Source organism: Rana temporaria, chromosome 4 (genome assembly GCF_905171775.1).
Source record: "Rana temporaria chromosome 4, aRanTem1.1, whole genome shotgun sequence".
In the NCBI taxonomy this organism is placed as follows: Eukaryota; Metazoa; Chordata; class Amphibia; order Anura; family Ranidae; genus Rana; species Rana temporaria.
In genome coordinates, this window is record NC_053492.1 from 317,781,755 (window position 1) to 317,801,156 (window position 19,402).

At 43.6% G+C, this 19,402-nt stretch overlaps 1 protein-coding gene across 1 annotated transcript in view; it reads right to left on the reverse strand.

The window, feature by feature from the left end:
* Positions 1 to 19,402, reverse strand: part of LYST (lysosomal trafficking regulator) — a 317,564-nt gene that overhangs the window by 35,796 nt on the left and 262,366 nt on the right. Inside the window, exons 37-39 of the mRNA XM_040350648.1 lie at positions 8,312 to 8,367; positions 6,809 to 6,961; positions 4,984 to 5,228 (exon numbers count right to left, since the gene is read on the reverse strand). Coding sequence (XP_040206582.1) covers positions 4,984 to 5,228; positions 6,809 to 6,961; positions 8,312 to 8,367 — 454 coding nt within the window. The remainder of the gene's footprint in view (positions 1 to 4,983; positions 5,229 to 6,808; positions 6,962 to 8,311; positions 8,368 to 19,402) is intronic.

The window sequence follows — 19,402 nt, forward strand, 5'->3', positions numbered from 1 at the left end:
GATGATTCAACCTGGCTTGATCGTAATAAGCAGGCCTTAAAGTAGCAAGGGCGAGAGGAGGAGGAAGCTTGATAACAGATCCCTGGGTCCACTATTCATTTCAAAGTGAAAATCCATCTTGGATGCTTAATATATTGACTCGGGAACTCATTACGCTTGTTCAGATGTTCTCTGGCTGGGGGGACATAATATTTTCGCAGATGATGAGAGCTACTCCACTCCAACTGTGGCTTTACAATCTCTAAAAATGCTCGAGCTTATGAGAGCGATTGTCGCTATAATGACTAATTCTAGAATTGACCTTGGAGTGGGTAGCTTGAGCATGCTCCCTTTTTTCTCTGATTTGATCTATATCCCGCAGCATTTCAGACCACTCCCCTTTGGCGATACACTACCTAAAGCCCTGTGGAAATTAAATGCATTCTGGTTGAAGCGTTTTAATTCACATGATGAAATGGTGGGGAGCATGCGCGAGTTCTTCTCGTTTCAGGGTCCCGATGGCTCTTGCCTAAAGCAATGGGAGGCCTTTAAAGCTTACCCGAGGGGTGAATAGATGGCAAAAATGAATAAGGTGAAAGCTGCTTCCTTCGCCCAAAAGGCCAAGGTGGAATCTTGGGTTCATGTATTGAAACAGCAGCATATTACAGATCCCTCTGACTCGACTAAGGAGGTGTGGCAGGCTGGCCAATCTGCCTATGAGCATTTGCTCTCCTCCTCGGCAGAGAAAAGATTTTTTTCTAAACAGGCATTTTTTGAGGAGGGGGAAAAACAGGTAGCCTTTTGTTCAAAATTGTAAACTCACATCAAAGATCCCCTGCCATAGGCGCAATAAAGTCCCCTAGTAAGCCCACCTGAACTTATTATACAGCGACTAGCTGGTTTCTATGAATCCCTTTACTGTCCTGGTACTACTTACGCTCAGGAAGACCTTGACCTGCATCTTCAAAATATATCCTTCCCTGAACTGACGGCGGGCCAGAGGCGGGGGTTGGAGGCCCCACTTATCATAGAGGAAATTCAGGAGGCAGTTGGGTCCTTTCCTAATTGTAAGGCGCCTGGGGAGGATGGGATCCCCATAGAAATTTATAAAAAATATTCTGAAGTCTTGCTCCCACGTTTGCTAAGGGTTTTCAATAGGTCCCTGGAGTGTGGAGTACTTCCACCCTCCACATAATAAGCGAACATTGTTTTACTTCTCAAGCCAGTTAAAGTACCAGTAGACCCGGGGTCATACAAACCTATTTTGTTGCTGCAGAGTGATGTAAAGATCCTGGCAAAGGTGTTAGCAATTTGGCTGAATGGAGTCATTACAGGACTCTCGTACATGAGGACCAGGCTGGCTTCATGCCTAAGAAGTCTAAAGCCAATAACCTGAGATGTTTATTCCTGAATCTACAGTGGATAACGTAGGTAGCAGGGCTTTGCTATCACTAGATGTCAAAAAGGGGTTTGACAGCATTGACTGGAACCATTTGTGGGCTGAATTGTCAGAATTTGGGTTCGGTCCTACTTGCAAATCATGGGTGCGCCTTCTTTACAGCCAACCACAGGCTTCTAATAGGGCCTTTGACACTCTGTCTCATGGTTTTGCATCATGGAGGGGGACTAGGCCTTCTTCAAAGGTTTAGGGAAAAGGTTAAAATGTTGAATGCCCCCCACTTATTAGTAGTGGGGAAGTGAACTTGATCAAGATGATACTCATGCCACAACTTCTTTATTTTCTTCACAATGCCCCAATGTTTATACCTTTAAAGATTTTTAGAATAGTAAATACCATCTTCCGCACACTAAATTTGGAAAGATAAACCCCCTAGAATCAAATTAGAAAATCTACAAAGGCCCAAAGATTATGGCGAGTTGGCTTTGCCCAACCCATGGCTGTATTACTTGGCAGCACAGTTGCAACACCTTATTGGCACCTTTAGGGCCGATAGGGCATTAGTGCACCAACCATAGAGTTTCTCTTAGGCAGTGATGCGCCACTCTATATGAAGATCCAATGGCTTTGGAGGCTCAGGCCTTTGCAAAGCCACATAAAAAATATCCAACCTACAGTCTAACTCAAAAGGTGTGGAATAAATCCAAATACCTCCAGAAGGCAGATAGTTATACTGACTACAGCCCTATTTGGCTAAACGACACATATACTGAATAGCTTAACTGCAATCTGGGGCTAGGTGAAAAGCATATGGGGTTACCCATCTTAAGCAAATATTTCAGAATGGGGTGCCTTGGTCTTTCACGGCTTTGCAGATAGAGTACAATCTACCGTTATCAATGCAGCTTTATTATGTACAACTTCAGCATGCAGTTACATCACAGAGTAGGTCCTCGGAGTGGGATTTATCCCTGACCCCAGGTGTTTAGTCTCATTAGGGATGCTGACTCATCTAAGGGATTTATTTCACAATGCTATGCCATACTATTACAATCATATTTGAAGCAGCATCCCTTAAGAGTCTGGTAAAAATGGGAGGGGAATGTAGGCCAGATGGATTGAGAGCAGTGGGAGGAGGTATTTCAGGCAGTAGGCTCATGCTCACTGAATGTTTTACAAAGGCTTACTTAGCTATACATACTGTTGCAGATATGCTATACCCCTCAGACTTCAGTTGATGAACTTTTAAGTCCACATGCACACGTTGTAAATGCAATCATGGATAAGTGGTATATACTGTTAATTCGGTATTTAAAGTGTCCCTACCTCTAGACCCGAGAGCTTGTCTGTTGGGTGTATTTAAAGAATATGATTGGGAAATGCATATTAGAGAGGCCATTCACAGAGTTCTATTCCAGGCTCGGAAATTGATTATGATTCACTGGAAATCAGAGAATCCCCCATCGACCAGGGAATGGATTTACAATATTGGGGAGAGGTTACATATATGGAGAAGCTTATATACAGTGGGGATAGAAAGTTTGGGCACCCCAGGTAAAAAATTGTATTAATGTGCACAACGAAGCCAAGGAAAGATGGAAAAATCTCCAAAAGGCATCAAAATACAGATTAGACATTCTTATATGTCAAAAAAGTTAGATTTTATTTCCATCATTTACACTTTCATAATTACAGAAAACAAAAAAATGGCGTCTGTAAAAGTTTGGGCACCCTGTAGAGTTAATATCTTGTACTGCCCACTTTGGCAAGTATCACAGCTTGTAAACACTTTTTTTTAGCCAGCCAAGAGTCTTTTAATTCTTGTTTGAGGTATCTTTGCCCATTCTTCCTTACAAAAGTCTTCCAGTTCTTTGAGATTTCTGGGCTGTCTGTCACGCACTGCTCTTTTAAGGTCTATCCATAGATTTTCAATTATGTTGAGGTCAGGAGATTGTGAAGGCCATGGCAAAACCTTCAGTTTACGCCTCTTGATATAATCCCCCGTGGATTTTGAGGTGTGTTTAGGATCATTATCCATTTGTAGAAGCCATCCTCTCTTTAACTTCAGCTTTTTCACAGATGGCATCAAGTTACCATAAAAAATTTGCTGAAATTTTATTGAATCCATTTTTCCTTCTACTCGTGAAATGTTCCCTGTGCCACTGGCTGCAATACAACCCCAAAGCATGATTGATCCACCCCCATGCTTAACAGTTGGACAGAGGTTCTTTTCATAAAATTCTGTGCTCTTTCTTTCCAAACGTACCTTTGCTCATTCAGGCCAAAAAGTTCTATTTCATCGGTCCACAGAACTTGTTTCCAAAATGCATCAGGCTTGTCTATATGTTAATTTGCAAAGTTCAAACGCTGATTTTTGAGGAGAGGACGTAGAAGAGGTTTTCTTCTGATGACTCTTCCATGAAGACCATATTTGTACAAGTATCTCTTTATAGTGGAATAGTGTACCACAACTCCAGTGTCTGCCAGATCTTTCTGGAGGGATCGTGCAGTCAAACGTGGGTTTTGAATTGCTTTTCTCACAATCCTGCGAGCTGTACTGTCTGATATTTTTCTTGGTCTTCCAGATCTTGCTTTAACTTCCACTGTTACTGATGACTGCCATTTCTTCATTACATTCCCGAACAGAGGATATTGACATCTAAAAACGCTTTGCTATCTTCTTATAGCCTTCTCCAGCTTTGTGAGCGTCAACTATTTTCAGTTTCAGTTTTCTAGACAACTGCTTAGAAGAACCCATGGTGCCGATTGTTGGGGCAAGGTCAGATGAATCTGGGCATTTAAAACCTTTGAGATTGACATCACCTGGTCTTCCCAGACGATGATTGAGAACAATCCATGACACGGGCAGGTCTCAGCTTTGCAAAGGGGGCAGTGCATGCTATAAGTTCTGCAGGGTGCCCAAACTTTTGCAGACGCCATTTTTTTGCTTTCTGTAATTTTGAAAGTGTAAATGATGGAAATAAAATCTAACTTTTTTTGACATATTATAAGAATGTCTAATCTGTAATGTGATGCCTTTTGGAGATTTTTCCATCTTTCCTTGGCTTCGTTATGCACATTAATACAAATTTTTACCTGGGGTGCCCAAACTTTCGATCCCCACTGTACCAACATAGGGGAAGTGCACTTAAGTTCGAGAGAATATGGGCACCATGGTTGGCTGTTCCAGGGCTAGCCCTGGTGGATCTAATCTTAGATAGAGTACTCGGATGTAATGCTGTCTGAAAATCAATCTATAAAGGTAAATGTACACATTCTAGTGGCACTTTCTAGCATTTCTTATTGCTATACACTTGTATTCTATGGATGTTTTGCAATGTACCGTGGTGTAAAGCGAATACTGTCTGTATACCAATCTTTCCAATAAAAACTTTTTGTTGGATAAAAAAAAAAACCTCACTAAATTCAGCTTTCTGTCCATCTTTCTAACATGTTGACAATAGCTGACAAACACCCCATTTTGGCAGCCCAGTGCATGTCATCTTGCAATAATCAGTAGCACTAAAAAATATTATATTTATATATTAGATATATTAATTACAGATCAGTCAGTAAACAAAATCAGAAAGGCAAGATAAATCTACCTGTAGATATTAGTGTTGCTCAAATCAAGTGTCTCACTGGCGTAATCACTTAGAATAAATGGAAAAACCGGATACTGCATTAGGTCATTAAAGGAGCGCCCTGCATGCTTATTTAAATGTGTAAGGTATTCAAAATTGGTTATTTGGCCAGAGCACCAGAGCTGAGTGAGAGCTGTAATATTTCCATACTCCAACAGATTGGGAAGATTATTGGACAAAATTTTCTGGTAAACATCATCTCGCACCTTAAAAACAAAACAAAAAAAAAAAACATATAATTTTATTTTTAAGCTTAAAAACATATTCAACGCTGTAGAATCCATCTCTTATCCTACTATGGAATGCTTAACTATTTATAAAAGTTAAACAAAATTACATTTTTTTCTCCACTCAAATAGTTCTGTCATTCAATAAAGTTATCTGGCCAATTGTTTCACTCATTCCACAATATTTTAAGATAAAAATAAAACAAGTGACATTTATTTTGAAGATAGCAGTGCTAGAAATAGATTGCGTGGCAGAATACAGGATATAGCTTCCACTAAATGTTTTATAGCCAGACGAAATTATCCCACAGAATACATATAAATACAGTATAAAAAAAGCACACCGTTATGCAGCTTTAATATGTAAACACATGCTTGCCAAATGAAAAACGAACCAGAGATCTGTATGGAATATTGAATCATTTTACAAAAAAATATTTTAATGGTGTGAAAAATAAATGACATTTACTTTCAGTACTAGATGGACTTTTTTTTTTTTTTACGGCTTAGGGTGCTTTTTTTTTTAGCATAAACCAAATTAGGGACAATGAACATTTAATAACAAAATGCCCACCATTGGTAATGAATTAAAGATTATAAAGCAAAAGTGTATGGGCTGCAGAGGTCACATCAATGACTACACTGTGCACCTCAAAAGCATTATGATACAGTGCATCTGGAAAGTATTCACAGCACTTCACTTTTTCCACAATTTGTTCTGTTACAGCCTAATTACAAAATGGATATTTTTTTATATTAAGTACTAATTGATTAAGCACTAATTTATAGTGGGAAACGCGTCAACTGTTTTACTCCCGTGTAGTGTGCTGTGACTTGTAGTACATTTTTCCTTTTTAAAATAAAGACAACCATCAAGGTTTTTTGGAGTGCAGCTGCCCATATTTTCTTTTTCCATTTGTTGCCTTGTGCATTGCCAGCACCCTTGATCTCCTGACACTACACTAATCATCCTAACACAATCCACCTGGAGCGGTAACTTTCTTTCCAGCATACATATGGGGGTTCCTTCAGGCCAGAACACTCAAAAGTACAGTAAAACCTTGGTTTGAGAGTAACTTGGTTTGAGAGTGTTTTGCAAGACAAGCAACATTTTTAAATACATTTTGACTTAATATGCAAGCGATGTCTTGATACAAGAGCAGCATGTCACAAATGAGTATAAAAGAGAGAGGCACCTCCAAGTGTATCAATATGTTTACATTTAATGAAGGTACAACATTTAGCAACATATTGCTACACTTAGAGGTACCTCTCTTCTCTTTTATACTCTATAGCTCCTGCTGGATTTGGCTTCTAATCACATTGCTATAATCTTTTTATATGGAATATAAAGTGAAGGACATATAAATAAATGTTTGTGGAACGAATCATTTGAGTTTCCATTATTTCTCATGGGGAAATTTGCTTTGATATACACGTGCTTTGGATTACAAGCATGCTTTTGGAACGAATTATGCTCGCAAACCAAGGTTTTACTGTATATGAATTTTTTTAATGGATAAAGAAAAATGACAAAATACCACACATAATAAACATACTTTGGTATTGTCAAACGCCACCAACAAAGTTCTTCCATTTGTTAAAAAAATTTCTACAGCATTGTCTCGAAGCTGCCACCAGCGCTTATGAACTTCTTTAATTTCTTCATAAGTCCAGGAAAACGAAGCAGGTTCAGATTCACCAAGCAAAGACTGAAAAAAATATGTAATTCATGACCTTCAGTGAACTTTTCCTTGTCAAAATATTTTATTGATTGGATTATTAAACAAGTAAATACAAGCAGTTGAAATAAATAATACAACAGTAAGCAAACCATGTTTAACATAAATGGTAGAATTTTAAGGTCCACTAAGTAGCTACTGTTAGGTAGGTTAATAGAATTTAAGACCACCCTGCAGAAAAAGTTAGAGCAACAGTGACTGCTCTTTATTACAGTAGACTCCTGCACAGAGAAAGGTTTCACACTGGGACATGTGCTTATCCTATTTTTTCCTTTCCTTTATTTTTCTGACGGAATTTTGGCTCAAACTTGAGTTGCATACACATGGTCACACAAAATTCCGACCGTCAAGAACGTGATGACGTACAACACTACAACGAGCCAAGAAAAATTAAGTCCAATAATTCCGAGCATGCATCGAATTGATTCCGAGCATGCATGTTTTTTGTGCTTGGGAATTGCATACAGACGATCGGAATTTCCGGCAAGAACATGTCCCGTTGGAAAATTTGAGAACCAGCTTCCAAATGTTTGCCGTCTGAAATTCCGACAAAAAAATTCAGATGGAGCCTACACACGGTCGGAATTTCCGACCAAAAGCTCACATCAAACTTTTCTTGTAGGAAATACGTGACTTCACTTTTTGTGTGCTGCATTGGCAAAAAGATCACAGTGGTATAAATGCGAAAATTATTTCAACTGTATTTACTAACATTTGGAAAACAGAACTTACTTGATCAGGTAATGTAACTAACCTACCCACATCAGCAATAAAATATAGATTAAAAAAAAAAAATTCTCTTTAAATCGGTTCTCCACCCTAAAGTGGAGTCCCGCTGATCGGAACCCTCCCCCCTCCGGTGTCACATTTGACACCTTTCAGGGGGGAGGGGGGTGCAGATACCTGCCGGCCCGGCAAAAGACGGGCATTCCGTCACATCCCGTCGCCCCCCCGTTGTGTTCTGGGAACACTCGGCTCCCAGCACACAGCGGGAGCCAATCGGCAGGCGCGGCGCGACTCGCGCCGTAGGGAACCGGGCAGTGAAGCCGCAGCGCTTCACTTCCTGGTTCCTTCAGCGTGGATGGCGGGGGGAGCAGCAGAGAGACGAGCTAACTCTCGTCCTCTGCTGCGATCGGCGCTGGACTCCAGGACAGGTAAGTGTCCTAATATTAAAAGTCAGCAGCTGCAGTATTTGTAGCTGCTGGCTTTTAATATTTTTTTCCCATGGCACATCCGCTTTAACTTTGAAAACATGAACACAGCAAAAGAGAATAAGAGCTGCATAATGTGTTTGTTTACAGACTGATGACATTTACTTACATTGGATTCCACTGTGTCAGGCGCAGAGTCTTCTACAAAATACATTCCAGACTTCCCTACACAGAAACATTGTTTAGTTGTAGATACATTTAAAAACTAGACATATCACTGGTGCAGTTGTGTGTGTCCCTTTTACAGGATAAAACATTCTGTAAAATATCAAAATATGGAGTGCATACCGTACGTCAGGCAGATAACAGACATTAACCACTTAAGCCCCGGACCTTTAGGCAGCTAAATGCCCAGGCCAGGTTTTTGCGATTCGGCACTGCGTCGCTTTAACAGACAATTGCGCGGTCGTGCGACGTGGCTCCCAAACAAAATTGGCGTCCTTTTTTCCCCCCAAATAGAGCTTTCTTTTGGTGGTATTTGATCACCTCTGCGGTTTTTATTTTTTGCGCTATAAAAAAAAATTGAGCGACAATTTTGAAAAAAATGCAATATTTTTTACTTTTTGTTATAATAAATATCACCCAAAAACATATCTAAAATATTTTTTTCCCTCAGTTTAGGCCGATACGTATACTTCGACCTATTTTTAGTAAAAAAAAAAATCGCAATAAGCTTTTATCAATTGGTTTGCGCAAAATTTATAGCGTTTACAAAATAGGGGATAGTTTTATTGCATTTTTATTATTATTTTTTTTTACTACTAATGGCGGCGATCAGCGATTTTTTCGTGACTGCGACATTATGGCAGACACTTCGGACAATTTTGACACATTTTTGGGACCATTGTCATTTTCACAGCAAAAAATGCATTTAAATTGCATTGTTTATTGTGAAAAAATAGATTTTTAATACAGCTTACCTGTAAAATCTTTTTCTTGGAGTACATCACGGGACACAGAGCGGCATTCATTACTATATGGGTTATATGGAGTACCTTCAGGTGATGGACACTGGCAATCTCAAACAGGAAATGCCCCTCCCTATATAACCCCCTCCCATAGGAGGAGTACCTCAGTTTTGTAGCAAGCAGTATGCCTCCCAAAATGGTCCTCAAAAGAGGGGTGGGAGCTCTGTGTCCCGTGATGTACTCCAAGAAAAAGATTTTACAGGTAAGCTGTATTAAAAATCTCTTTTTCTTTATCGTTACATCACGGGACACAGAGCGGCATTCATTACTATATGGGATGTCCCAAAGCAATGCTTACAATGAGGGGAGGGAGAACATCTCCAAGACAAAAGGATTTAATTTAGAGAATACTCAAATCATAATAAATCCAACTTAGTTGAGAAAAATAATCTTAAATTTTAAATTTAACTCAAAAAAGAGGAGCCCCCGGAATCCGAGGGTCTCAAACTGCAGCCTGCAGCACTGCCTGCCCAAAGGCTGTATCAGAATTCCTTCTTACGTCCAACTGGTAGAATTTTGTAAACGTGTGGACAGAAGACCAGGTTGCCGCCTTGCAAACTTGAGCCATAGAGATCTGGTGGTGTGCTGCCCAGGAGGCGCCCATGGCCCTAGTAGAATGAGCCTTTAATGATACTGGAGGAGGCAACCCTTTCAAGCCGTAGGCCTGAGTGATTAATTGCTTAATCCACCTAGAAATGGTGGACTTTGCAGCTGCCTGCCCCTTCTTGGGCCCATCCGGTAATATGAACAGCACATCTGTTTTCCGGATCTTCTTTGTAGCTTTAAGATAGGCCTTCATGGCCCTGACGATATCCAAGGTATGCAGCAACCCTTCCTTTCTGGAAGTAGGTTTAGGGAAGAAGGATGGTAATACCAAATCCTGGTTCAAATGAAAACTGGATATAACCTTCGGTAGGAAGGAAGGATGAGGGCGGAGAACGACCCTGTCCTTATGAAAAATAAGATATGGTTCCTTACAGGATAAGGCCGCCAGTTCCGATACTCTTCTTGCGGAAACTATGGCGACCAAAAATACTAACTTCCTTGTCAGTAAAACCAAAGGAATTTCAGCCAACGGCTCAAACGGTTGTTTCTGTAAAGTTGACAGAACAAGGTTTAAATCCCACGGGCAAAGCGGGGATTTAACTGGAGGTTTAATACGTAAGACCCCTTGAAGGAAGGTCTTAACCAGCGAGTGGGTGGCCAGCGGCCGCTGAAACCACACTGACAGAGCAGAAATCTGTCCTTTGATTGTGCTTAATGCCAATCCTTTATCCACTCCTAGCTGGAGAAAACTTAAAACTCTATCAATGGTGAATTTGCGAGGAAGCCATAGCTTGGACTCACACCAGCCTACATAGGCCTTCCAGACCCTGTGATAAATCACCCTAGAGACCGGTTTCCTGGCTCTGATTAGGGTAGAGATTACTTTCTGAGACAGACCTCTACCCCTGAGAATCAGGGATTCAGCTTCCAGGCCGTCAAATTTAGATGCCGTAAGGCAGGGTGGAGGATCGGACCTTGCGATAGCAGATCTGGCCGTAGAGGAAGAGTCCAAGGGTCTCCCACTACCATCTTTAAGATTAGTGAGTACCATGCCCTTCTGGGCCATGCTGGAGCTACCAGGATGACTGGTATGTGCTCCACCCTGATCCTGCGCAGCAGGCGGGGTAGTAAATGAAGCGGGGGAAACGCATAAAGAAGTTTGAACTGATGCCAAGGGCAAACCAGCGCATCGGTTCCGCAGGCCATCGGATCCCTTGAGCGGGACATGAACCTGTCTAGCTTCTTGTTGAGTCTCGATGCCATGACATCCACGTCCGGCACTCCCCATCTTTGGCAGAGTGCTTGAAAGATTTGTGGATGCAGAGACCATTCCCCCGGCCATAGAGTCTGGCGGCTTAAGAAGTCCGCCTGAAAGTTGTCCACTCCGGGAATGAATATTGCCGATATGCAGGGCACATGAGCCTCTGCCCATAGGAGAATCAAGCTTACCTCTCTCTGAGCGGCTTGACTCCTGGTTCCCCCTTGGTGATTTATGTATGCCACGGCCGTGGCATTGTCTGATTGAATTCTCACCGGGAACCCCTGCAATTTTGACGTCCAAGCCCTGAGGGCTAGTCGAGCAGCTCTGAGCTCCAAGATGTTGATGGGCAATTGCTCCTCTAGCTTTGCCCAAGTACCTTGGCGAGTTCAACCATCCAAAATTGCTCCCCAGCCTGTCAGGCTGGCGTCTGTGGTCACTATCTTCCAAGCCACTGGGCTGAAAGATCTCCCCTTCAGTAGGTTCTGAGGATCTAACCACCAACACAGACTTTGTCGGACTCTTGATGAGAGCGGCAACGGGATATCCAAGGCCTGTGGCCTTCTGCTCCATGCTGACAGGATGGCTGCCTGCAGGATGCGAGTGTGACTCTGGGCGTATGGTACCGCCTCGAATGTGGCCACCATCTTGCCTAGTAACCTCATACATAGGCGAATAGTCGGTTCCTTTTTGCTTAGAACCAGTAGGATTAATTCCTTGATGGCTTTGACCTTCCTCAGAGGTAGAAACACTCTTTGTTGTTCTGTGTCTAATCTCATGCCGAGATATTCCAACTGCCTTGTGGGCAGGAAAGCTGACTTTTCTCGATTTAGGACCCAGCCGAACTTCTCGAGGTATTGGCCCGTGAGGGCCACTGCTCGCTCCAAGCCGGGAGACGAGTGATCTATGACTAGGAGGTCGTCCAGGTATGCTAGGATCGTGACCCCTTGGATCCTTAGTTTGGCTAGGATTGGAGCTAGGACCTTCGTGAACACCCGGGGGGCCGTAGCCAACCCGAAGGGAAGCGCCACGAATTGGAAGTGACGCGAAGCCACCATGAAGCGTAGATATTTTTGATGTGGCTGATAAATTGGAACATGAAGGTAGGCATCCTTTATGAATAGGTTGGAGTAGAAACCTAGTCCCTGTTCCAGGACTGGTACCTCTACTATTACTTCCTGGGAAAGTAGATGATTTAATGCCGACATTAATGCGGCTCCCTTCTCCGGATCGTTTGGAATCCTCGACTCCTGGAAATGAGGAGGAGGAAACTTTAGGAAATCTAATTTGTAGCCCGTGGCCACGGAAGATCGTACCCACTCGTCGGGAATGCTGGCTTCCCAAACCTCTGAAAAGAGTCGCAGCCTTCCCCCCACCTTTGTGGGTGGGGGCGCCCCTTCATAAGGGCTTGGGGGCTGGTTTTGCTGGTTTGCGAAACCACTGCTTTCTGCCTCTAGCAGCCTGTCCTTGAGACTTGCTGTTAAAGCCGAAGTTTGCTTTCGCAGGAGGCCGTCGATACTGTTTGGCATTAGAGGGCCCCTGCCCAGGGGAGTACTGTCGTTTAAACGCAGGCCCCTGAAACTTCTTCTTAGTTGGCAAGAGAGTACTTTTGCCGTTTGAAATGGTCTGAATGTATTTATCTAGGTCTTCTCCGAAGAGTCGTTCTCCATAGAAGGGAAACCCTACCAGGAGCTTCTTGCATGGGGGCTCGGCCTCCCAGCTCTTTAACCATAAGAGTCTTCTCATATGGATAAGGGATAACGATAAACGTGACGCTTGCTGGATAGAATCCTTAATTGCGTCTACTGTAAAACATATGGCCCTAGGGACATCCGAAAATTCTTCTGCCTGCTGGGCAGGAATAAGTTTAAGCATCTGCTTAATTTGATCCGATAATGCTTGAGCAACCCCAATCGCAGCCACCGCTGGCTGTACTACTGCCCCTGCCGTAGTGAAGGAGTTCTTAAGTAGTGCTTCCAAGCGTTTATCAACTGGATCCTTGAATACCTGTATGTTTTCTACAGGGCATGTTAACGACTTGTTAACACATGAGATGGCTGCGTCCACTGCAGGAGTAGCCCATTTCTTGGAAAATTTATCTTCCATAGGATATAGGGCAGAGAATCTTTTAGGTGGTAAGAAGATTTTATCTGGCTTGTTCCAATCTTGGAACAAAACTCCCTCTAATAGAGGGTGGATCGGAAACACTGCATTGCTTTGAGGCGCCCTCAGTGAGCCCAAAGCTGAAACCGTCGATACCTGGAGATCTGGTACTGGCAAGTTGAATGCATTATGGACCAAGTCCGTTGAGGCTTGAATCCACCAGCCCTCCCCTTGGGAGACTGCTCCAGACTCCTCTGTATCCGGATCTTCGATCCCTGAACCTACTTGGTCCTTGTCCAAGAGATCGTCCAATTCCCCTGAGGAAAGGACCTCCTCTTCTGAGGGTCCACGCTCGGGCGACGGAGATCTAATTCGTTTACTGCCCCGCATAGCTGTGGCTATCATTTTTCCCATTCTTTTCTCCATCTCTCTTAAAGAGGTGAGTAATACCTCGTCCGTGACCATCTTAGGGTTGGACTGACCCGCGCCAGCTCCAGCCCCAGATCCCGATGGCCCCAAGGCTCCCTGTGGGGAAAGCAGCGGCATAGCTTTGTCCGAGACCTCAGACTCTCTGGGGGAATCCCCACCTCTTGTACCCTCTGACCCGGATGCCATGGTACAATACCGAGGTACACCTGCTACCTATTGGTACTTGGAACTATAAAAGTTAATTGCCCAAACACCTGTTTGGGGGATAAAAAATGCTTCCTCTCCCCTAGATGACTTTTTTTTTTTTTTTTTTGTTTCAAATCCAGGAAAGAAAAATCATTCTGTCCCCCTGAGTAGTATTGCAAGAAAAACTATGAGATAGAAAGAAACAGCCTATTTCTAGGCTTGAAAACAGTCTTCTGAAGACTGCAATATTCTTTTTGGCCACTGTGTGTCCTCGGCGCCCCGTGCTGCCGCTCTGGTCTTTCCTCCCCAGTTCCAATGTATTGAATGCTGTTTGGAACGAAAAGGAAGGGCCGCCCCTTCCTTAAACCACTGACCCGCCCTTCCCCCCTCAGCTAAACGGCGCGAATTGCGCCTATAACACGTGAACGCGTGCGCGCGCCCGCCGATAGGGGGGGGGGGGGGTTGGGGGGAAGGGAGCCTCTCTGCTCCAGCTGGAACCACGAGGAGGTCAGCGTTTTGCCTGCTTTGCAGGCTCTGAGGAGGAAGACTGATGGAGCATCGCCTGGAGGCTTGCAGGTAAGCATAGCTCTCTGACACACACATACACTTATATTACACAGGCCCTACTCAAATGCTTTTCCAACACTACAAGGGAGGTCACTTCTTATGGGGAAAAAATACACATAGAGCCATCCTATCATTAAGATATGTGACTAGTTTGCCAGATGCAGCGCATAACTTTAGGCATGTCCCCTGTGACCCCCCAGAAAAAACCTGCTAAGAACCAAGTTCCGCAAGTTTTCCCCTCACTTACCTGCTCCATGCCGCAGGACTTTGCCAAGCAAGAGGCCCAATCTTCCCCCATCTCCGTGGGGATGTCTAGACCTTCAGGCCCTGGGTTCCTATGAAGGATCCACTGTCCTGGGCCCATATAGCACTCTGGGAACAGAAACATTAGGCACCCAAAGGTTTCTAAGTTCTGGGCCCAGGGTCCAGCTCTCTAAAAAGAAAAGCATTATGGGCTATACCCCAAGGGTTTGGGGTCCGGTTACTGACCACTTTAGCGCTGAGGCCTTTGGACAGAACCGGTTAGCTCACCTAATCCCAAGGATGCGGAGGCAAGCTAAACCATGACCAACACCTAAGACACTGGCGTAAAAACTGAGGTACTCCTCCTATGGGAGGGGGTTATATAGGGAGGGGCATTTCCTGTTTGAGATTGCCAGTGTCCATCACCTGAAGGTACTCCATATAACCCATATAGTAATGAATGCCGCTCTGTGTCCCGTGATGTAACGATAAAGAAATGATGGTTGCAGTTTGGGAGTTAACCACAGGGGGCGCTGTAGGAGTTAGGGTTCACTTAGTGTGTGTTTACAACTGTAGGGGGGTGTGGCTGTAGGACTGACGTCATCGATCGAGTCTCCCTTATATAAGGGATCACTTGATCGATACGCCGCCACAGTGAAGCACGGGGAAGCCGTGTTTACACACCGCTCTCCCCGTTCTTCAGCTCCGGGGAGCGATCGCGACTATAAACAAATAGCCGCGCCGTCGTCCCGGATCGTTCCCCGAGGGAACCCGACCGCCGCATGTAGCGGGGGGGGGGGGGTCGCAATCGGACCCCCCCACCCGCTAGAAGGCAAGGACGTACATGTACGCCCATTTGCCTGTACGTGCCATTCTGTGGACGTACATATACATGCGGCGGTCGGGAAGTGGTTAAAAGTAATGGTAAAAGTAACAGAGGCCAGATATTAGGCCGTCAGAAGATACAATAAAGATATATATAGTCTTATAGACCGTTATCATCCAAGTCCCTAATACCACTCATTTTCTCATCTCTCATGAATTATTCTATCACTGTTTTTTCTAGTATCAGTTAAAAGAGAGGGCGATTGCCATTTAGTTTACCCATATTTCCATAGCTACACAAATATATTAAGCTGTAGACCAAAAAAAAGGCTGACTTTTGACACGTACTTGTTAAAGTTACCGGTATATGGAATTTACTAAAATATATGTAGCGAAAACATTTACCTTTGGTTTTGGCTAAAACTGAGTAGGGCTGGAACCCTTGCCATTTATTTTTACTGCCATCTGTAATAGGACTGTAATAAAAACCAAAACCAACGACTGAGTAGACATAAAATTACCTTTTTCCTTAAAGTGTTACTTAACCAAGGACCCTGCATTCACTATATCGGGTTTCACACAGAACATGGAAAGCAATTATTTTAGTAAATATAAACTGCTAAAATAGGATTTTTTCGTCATACTTACCTGTAAAATCCTTTTCTTTGAGTACGTCATGGGACACAGAGTTAGGATAATATTCATTACTGCTGGGTTATTCTTCATCTCCAGGTGAATGGACACTGGTAGACCAAAGATCTTTAGACAGGAAGCGATCCCATATATAACCCCTCCCATACAGGAAGTACTTCAGTTTTTTAGCAGGCACGAATCCTCAAAAAGAGTGGAGGGACCTATGTGTCCCACGATGTACTCAAAGAAAAGGATTTTACAGCCAAGTATGATGTAGAAATCCTTTTCATACATCATGGGACACAGAATTAGGCCAATATTCATTACCTGCTGGGACGTCCCAGAGCAATAGCCTTGAGGGGAGGGAGACACTCTGCCAAACAATAGCCATCAGATCTTATACAGCAGCCCACAGTACACTGCGGCTGAAAGCCGAATTCTCGGCTGCTTGAACATCCACTTGATAACATTTTGCGAACGTATGCACTGAAGACCAGGTAGCAGCCTTACAAATCTGAGCCACAGATACCTGATGGCGAAAAAGCCCAGGAGGTTCCTACACCCCTGGTAGAATGAGCTCCCACCCTAAAAAGGGATAAGCTTTAGGTTTCAGACCATAGGCCTGAATGACCAATTGATGGAACCAATTGGCAATGGAAGCTGCCTGCCCCTTCTTGGGTCCTTATGGTAAAACAAAAAAGAAGTCTGATCCTTGGATCTCAGCAGGTCTAGACAAATAAACTGATTGCCCATACAATGTTTAAAGAATGCAGTCGTCTCTCTTACGCTGAACGAGGTTGAGAGAAAAAAGGCAAAATAATGTCCTGATTCAAATGAAAGGCGACACCACTTTTGGCAAAAAGGATGGAACAGGTCACAACAAAGAATACTGGAAGAATACTGATAGAGCCGAAACTTGACCTCAATTGTACTCAAAGCCAATTTGATTTCCACAGCTGACAGTAGAAAAAAAGATTTCTCCCAATCACGTATTTCTGAGGATGCCATTTTTTGGCTTCACACAAAGTAATACAAGTCTTCCAGACCTTATGATAGATCTTCCTATTGACCCTCAAATTTAGAGACTATAAATTGGGGTGGAATATAGGACCTTGAGACAGTAGATCGGGGCGCAAACTGCTGTAGCTTGTTGTTGAACCTGGATGCCAGTAGGTCGACCTCTGGCTATCCCCCGGGGCAGATTTGTTGGCGGCTGAGATAATCTGCCTTACAATTCTCTACTCCCGGGATATGGACTGCTGATAGAATCGGCACCTTTCCCTCTGCTCAGGCTAGTATGTGGTTCACCTCCTTCAGAGCTAAACGACTCCTGGTACTGCCTTGGTGGTTTATAAAGGCAACTGCAGTGGCATTGTCGGACTGAACCCTGATAGGAAAGTCCTGACGCTCCACCGGCCAGGACCGTAGGGCCAGTTGTACTGCCCGTAATTCCAGAACGTTGATGGGCAGGATCTGTTCTGTCCTTGACCATTTCCACTGAGCTGTGAGGCCTTCTAAGCCCTTCTAAGATACCCGAGCACCAAAACCCCTTGGGCCCTTAAAAGACCCAGTACTGGTCCTAGGACCTTTATGAACACCCGGGGAGCTGTAGCAAGCCCAAAGGGTAGCGCCACAAACTAAAAATGATTTTCCTCTACTGCAAATCGCAGGAACCTCTGAAGAGGCTGAAAGATAGGTACGTGCAAATATGCATCTTTTATATCGATGGAGGCTAAAAAGTCTCCCATCTGGGGTGAAGCTACTACTGAGTGGACAGAATCCATCTGAAAAAGAACTGGATCAGTAGATACTGGTTCAGGGATCTTGGGTCCAAAATGGGCCTTGCGTCCCCATTTATTTATTTAACCGTAAACAGGTTAGAGTAAAACCCTATGCCTTTTTCGGATACAGGAACCTCTACAATCACTCCTTGATGCATTAAACGATGTAGTGCTTGAAGCAATAAGCCTATTTTTGGAGAATCCGAGGGAACGTTGGATCTTAAAAACCTCTTGTGAACGCTATATATAACTGGATATAGTTGAGGTGACCCACTCGTCTTGAATTGTTCTCCAAATGTCCGCAAAGTACAGCAGCATTCCCCCACCCGATAGAGTGGGGGCATCTCCTCAAAAGGAGGGCTTGGTGCTGTGTTTAGAAGAATTTTGGACCCAGCGCTTTTTCTGGCCCTGTCCCTGGCTCTAGCGCCCTGTTGGTGGCGGAACTGCCTTTGCGCCTAGACATTTGGGGAAGCAGTCACTGAAGTTTTAAACGAGGGACACCTGGTGCTTTTCGTCACAGAAAGTAGAGAACTCTTCCCTCCGTAAATCTTTTGGCTATATTTGTCCAAATACATGTTCCCCCTGAAAGGGGAAACCTGCCAATAACTTCTTACAAGGAAGTTCGGCTGACCAGTTCTTAAGCCACAAAAGTCTGCGCATATGTACAGACAAGAGATCCAAAAAGAGAAACCTGCTGTATTGTAGCAAAACACAGCACTCAAGGAATATCTGCCCTATTTTCAGGCAGATCATCCTGCTGGTTAGGCCTGTCAGACTGTCTGATCTGATCTTTTTTTTTGGACTGGGTGATACCAATTGCTGAAACAGCTGGCTGAATAGCTGAACTGGCCAAAGAAAAGGAAGCTTTTAATAATGACTCCAATTTCTTGTCAATAGGGTCTTTCAAGCCCTGTGCGTTATCTACTGGACAAGTTATGTTCTTGTTTAAGGAAGAGACTGCTGCATCTACGGCTGGCATGTTCCACTTAAATTTTTCATCCATGGAATATAAAAAAGCAAAAACTCTTATGCCGCGTACACAACCGTTTTTCGGGTTGTAAAAAATGTAGTTTTTAATGGTCTAGAAAAAGTTTTTTTCAACCCGATCGTTAAAACGGCCTCGCCTACACACGATCGTGAAAAAAAAATGCTCTAGCAAAGCGCGGTGACGTACAACATGTACGACGGCACTCTAAAGGGGAATGCCATTCGGATGTCGCCACGCTGGGGGCTGCTTTAGCTGATTTTGTATTAGTAAAAGACGATTCGCGCTTTTCAGTCTGTTACAGTGTGATGAATGTGCTTACTCCATTTACGAACGGTAGCTTTACCAGAACGAGCGATCCCGTCTCATAACTTGCTTCTGAGCATGCGCGTTTTTTTCACGTCGTTAAAGCCCACAAACGACCATTTTTTACGACGTTAAAAACGACAACATTAAAAACGACAACGTTAAAAATGTTGTGAAAAATTAGAGCATGTTCTAAATTTTTAATGCCCATTTTTTACATCGTGAAAAATGCTCTGGAGCCCACACACGATCGTTTTTAATGACATAAAAACTTAATTTTTTTACAACCCGATAAACAGTCGTGTGTACGCGGCATTAGGAATAACAAAAATACTGCCAGGATGTTCCCAATCAGCATACACCACCTGTT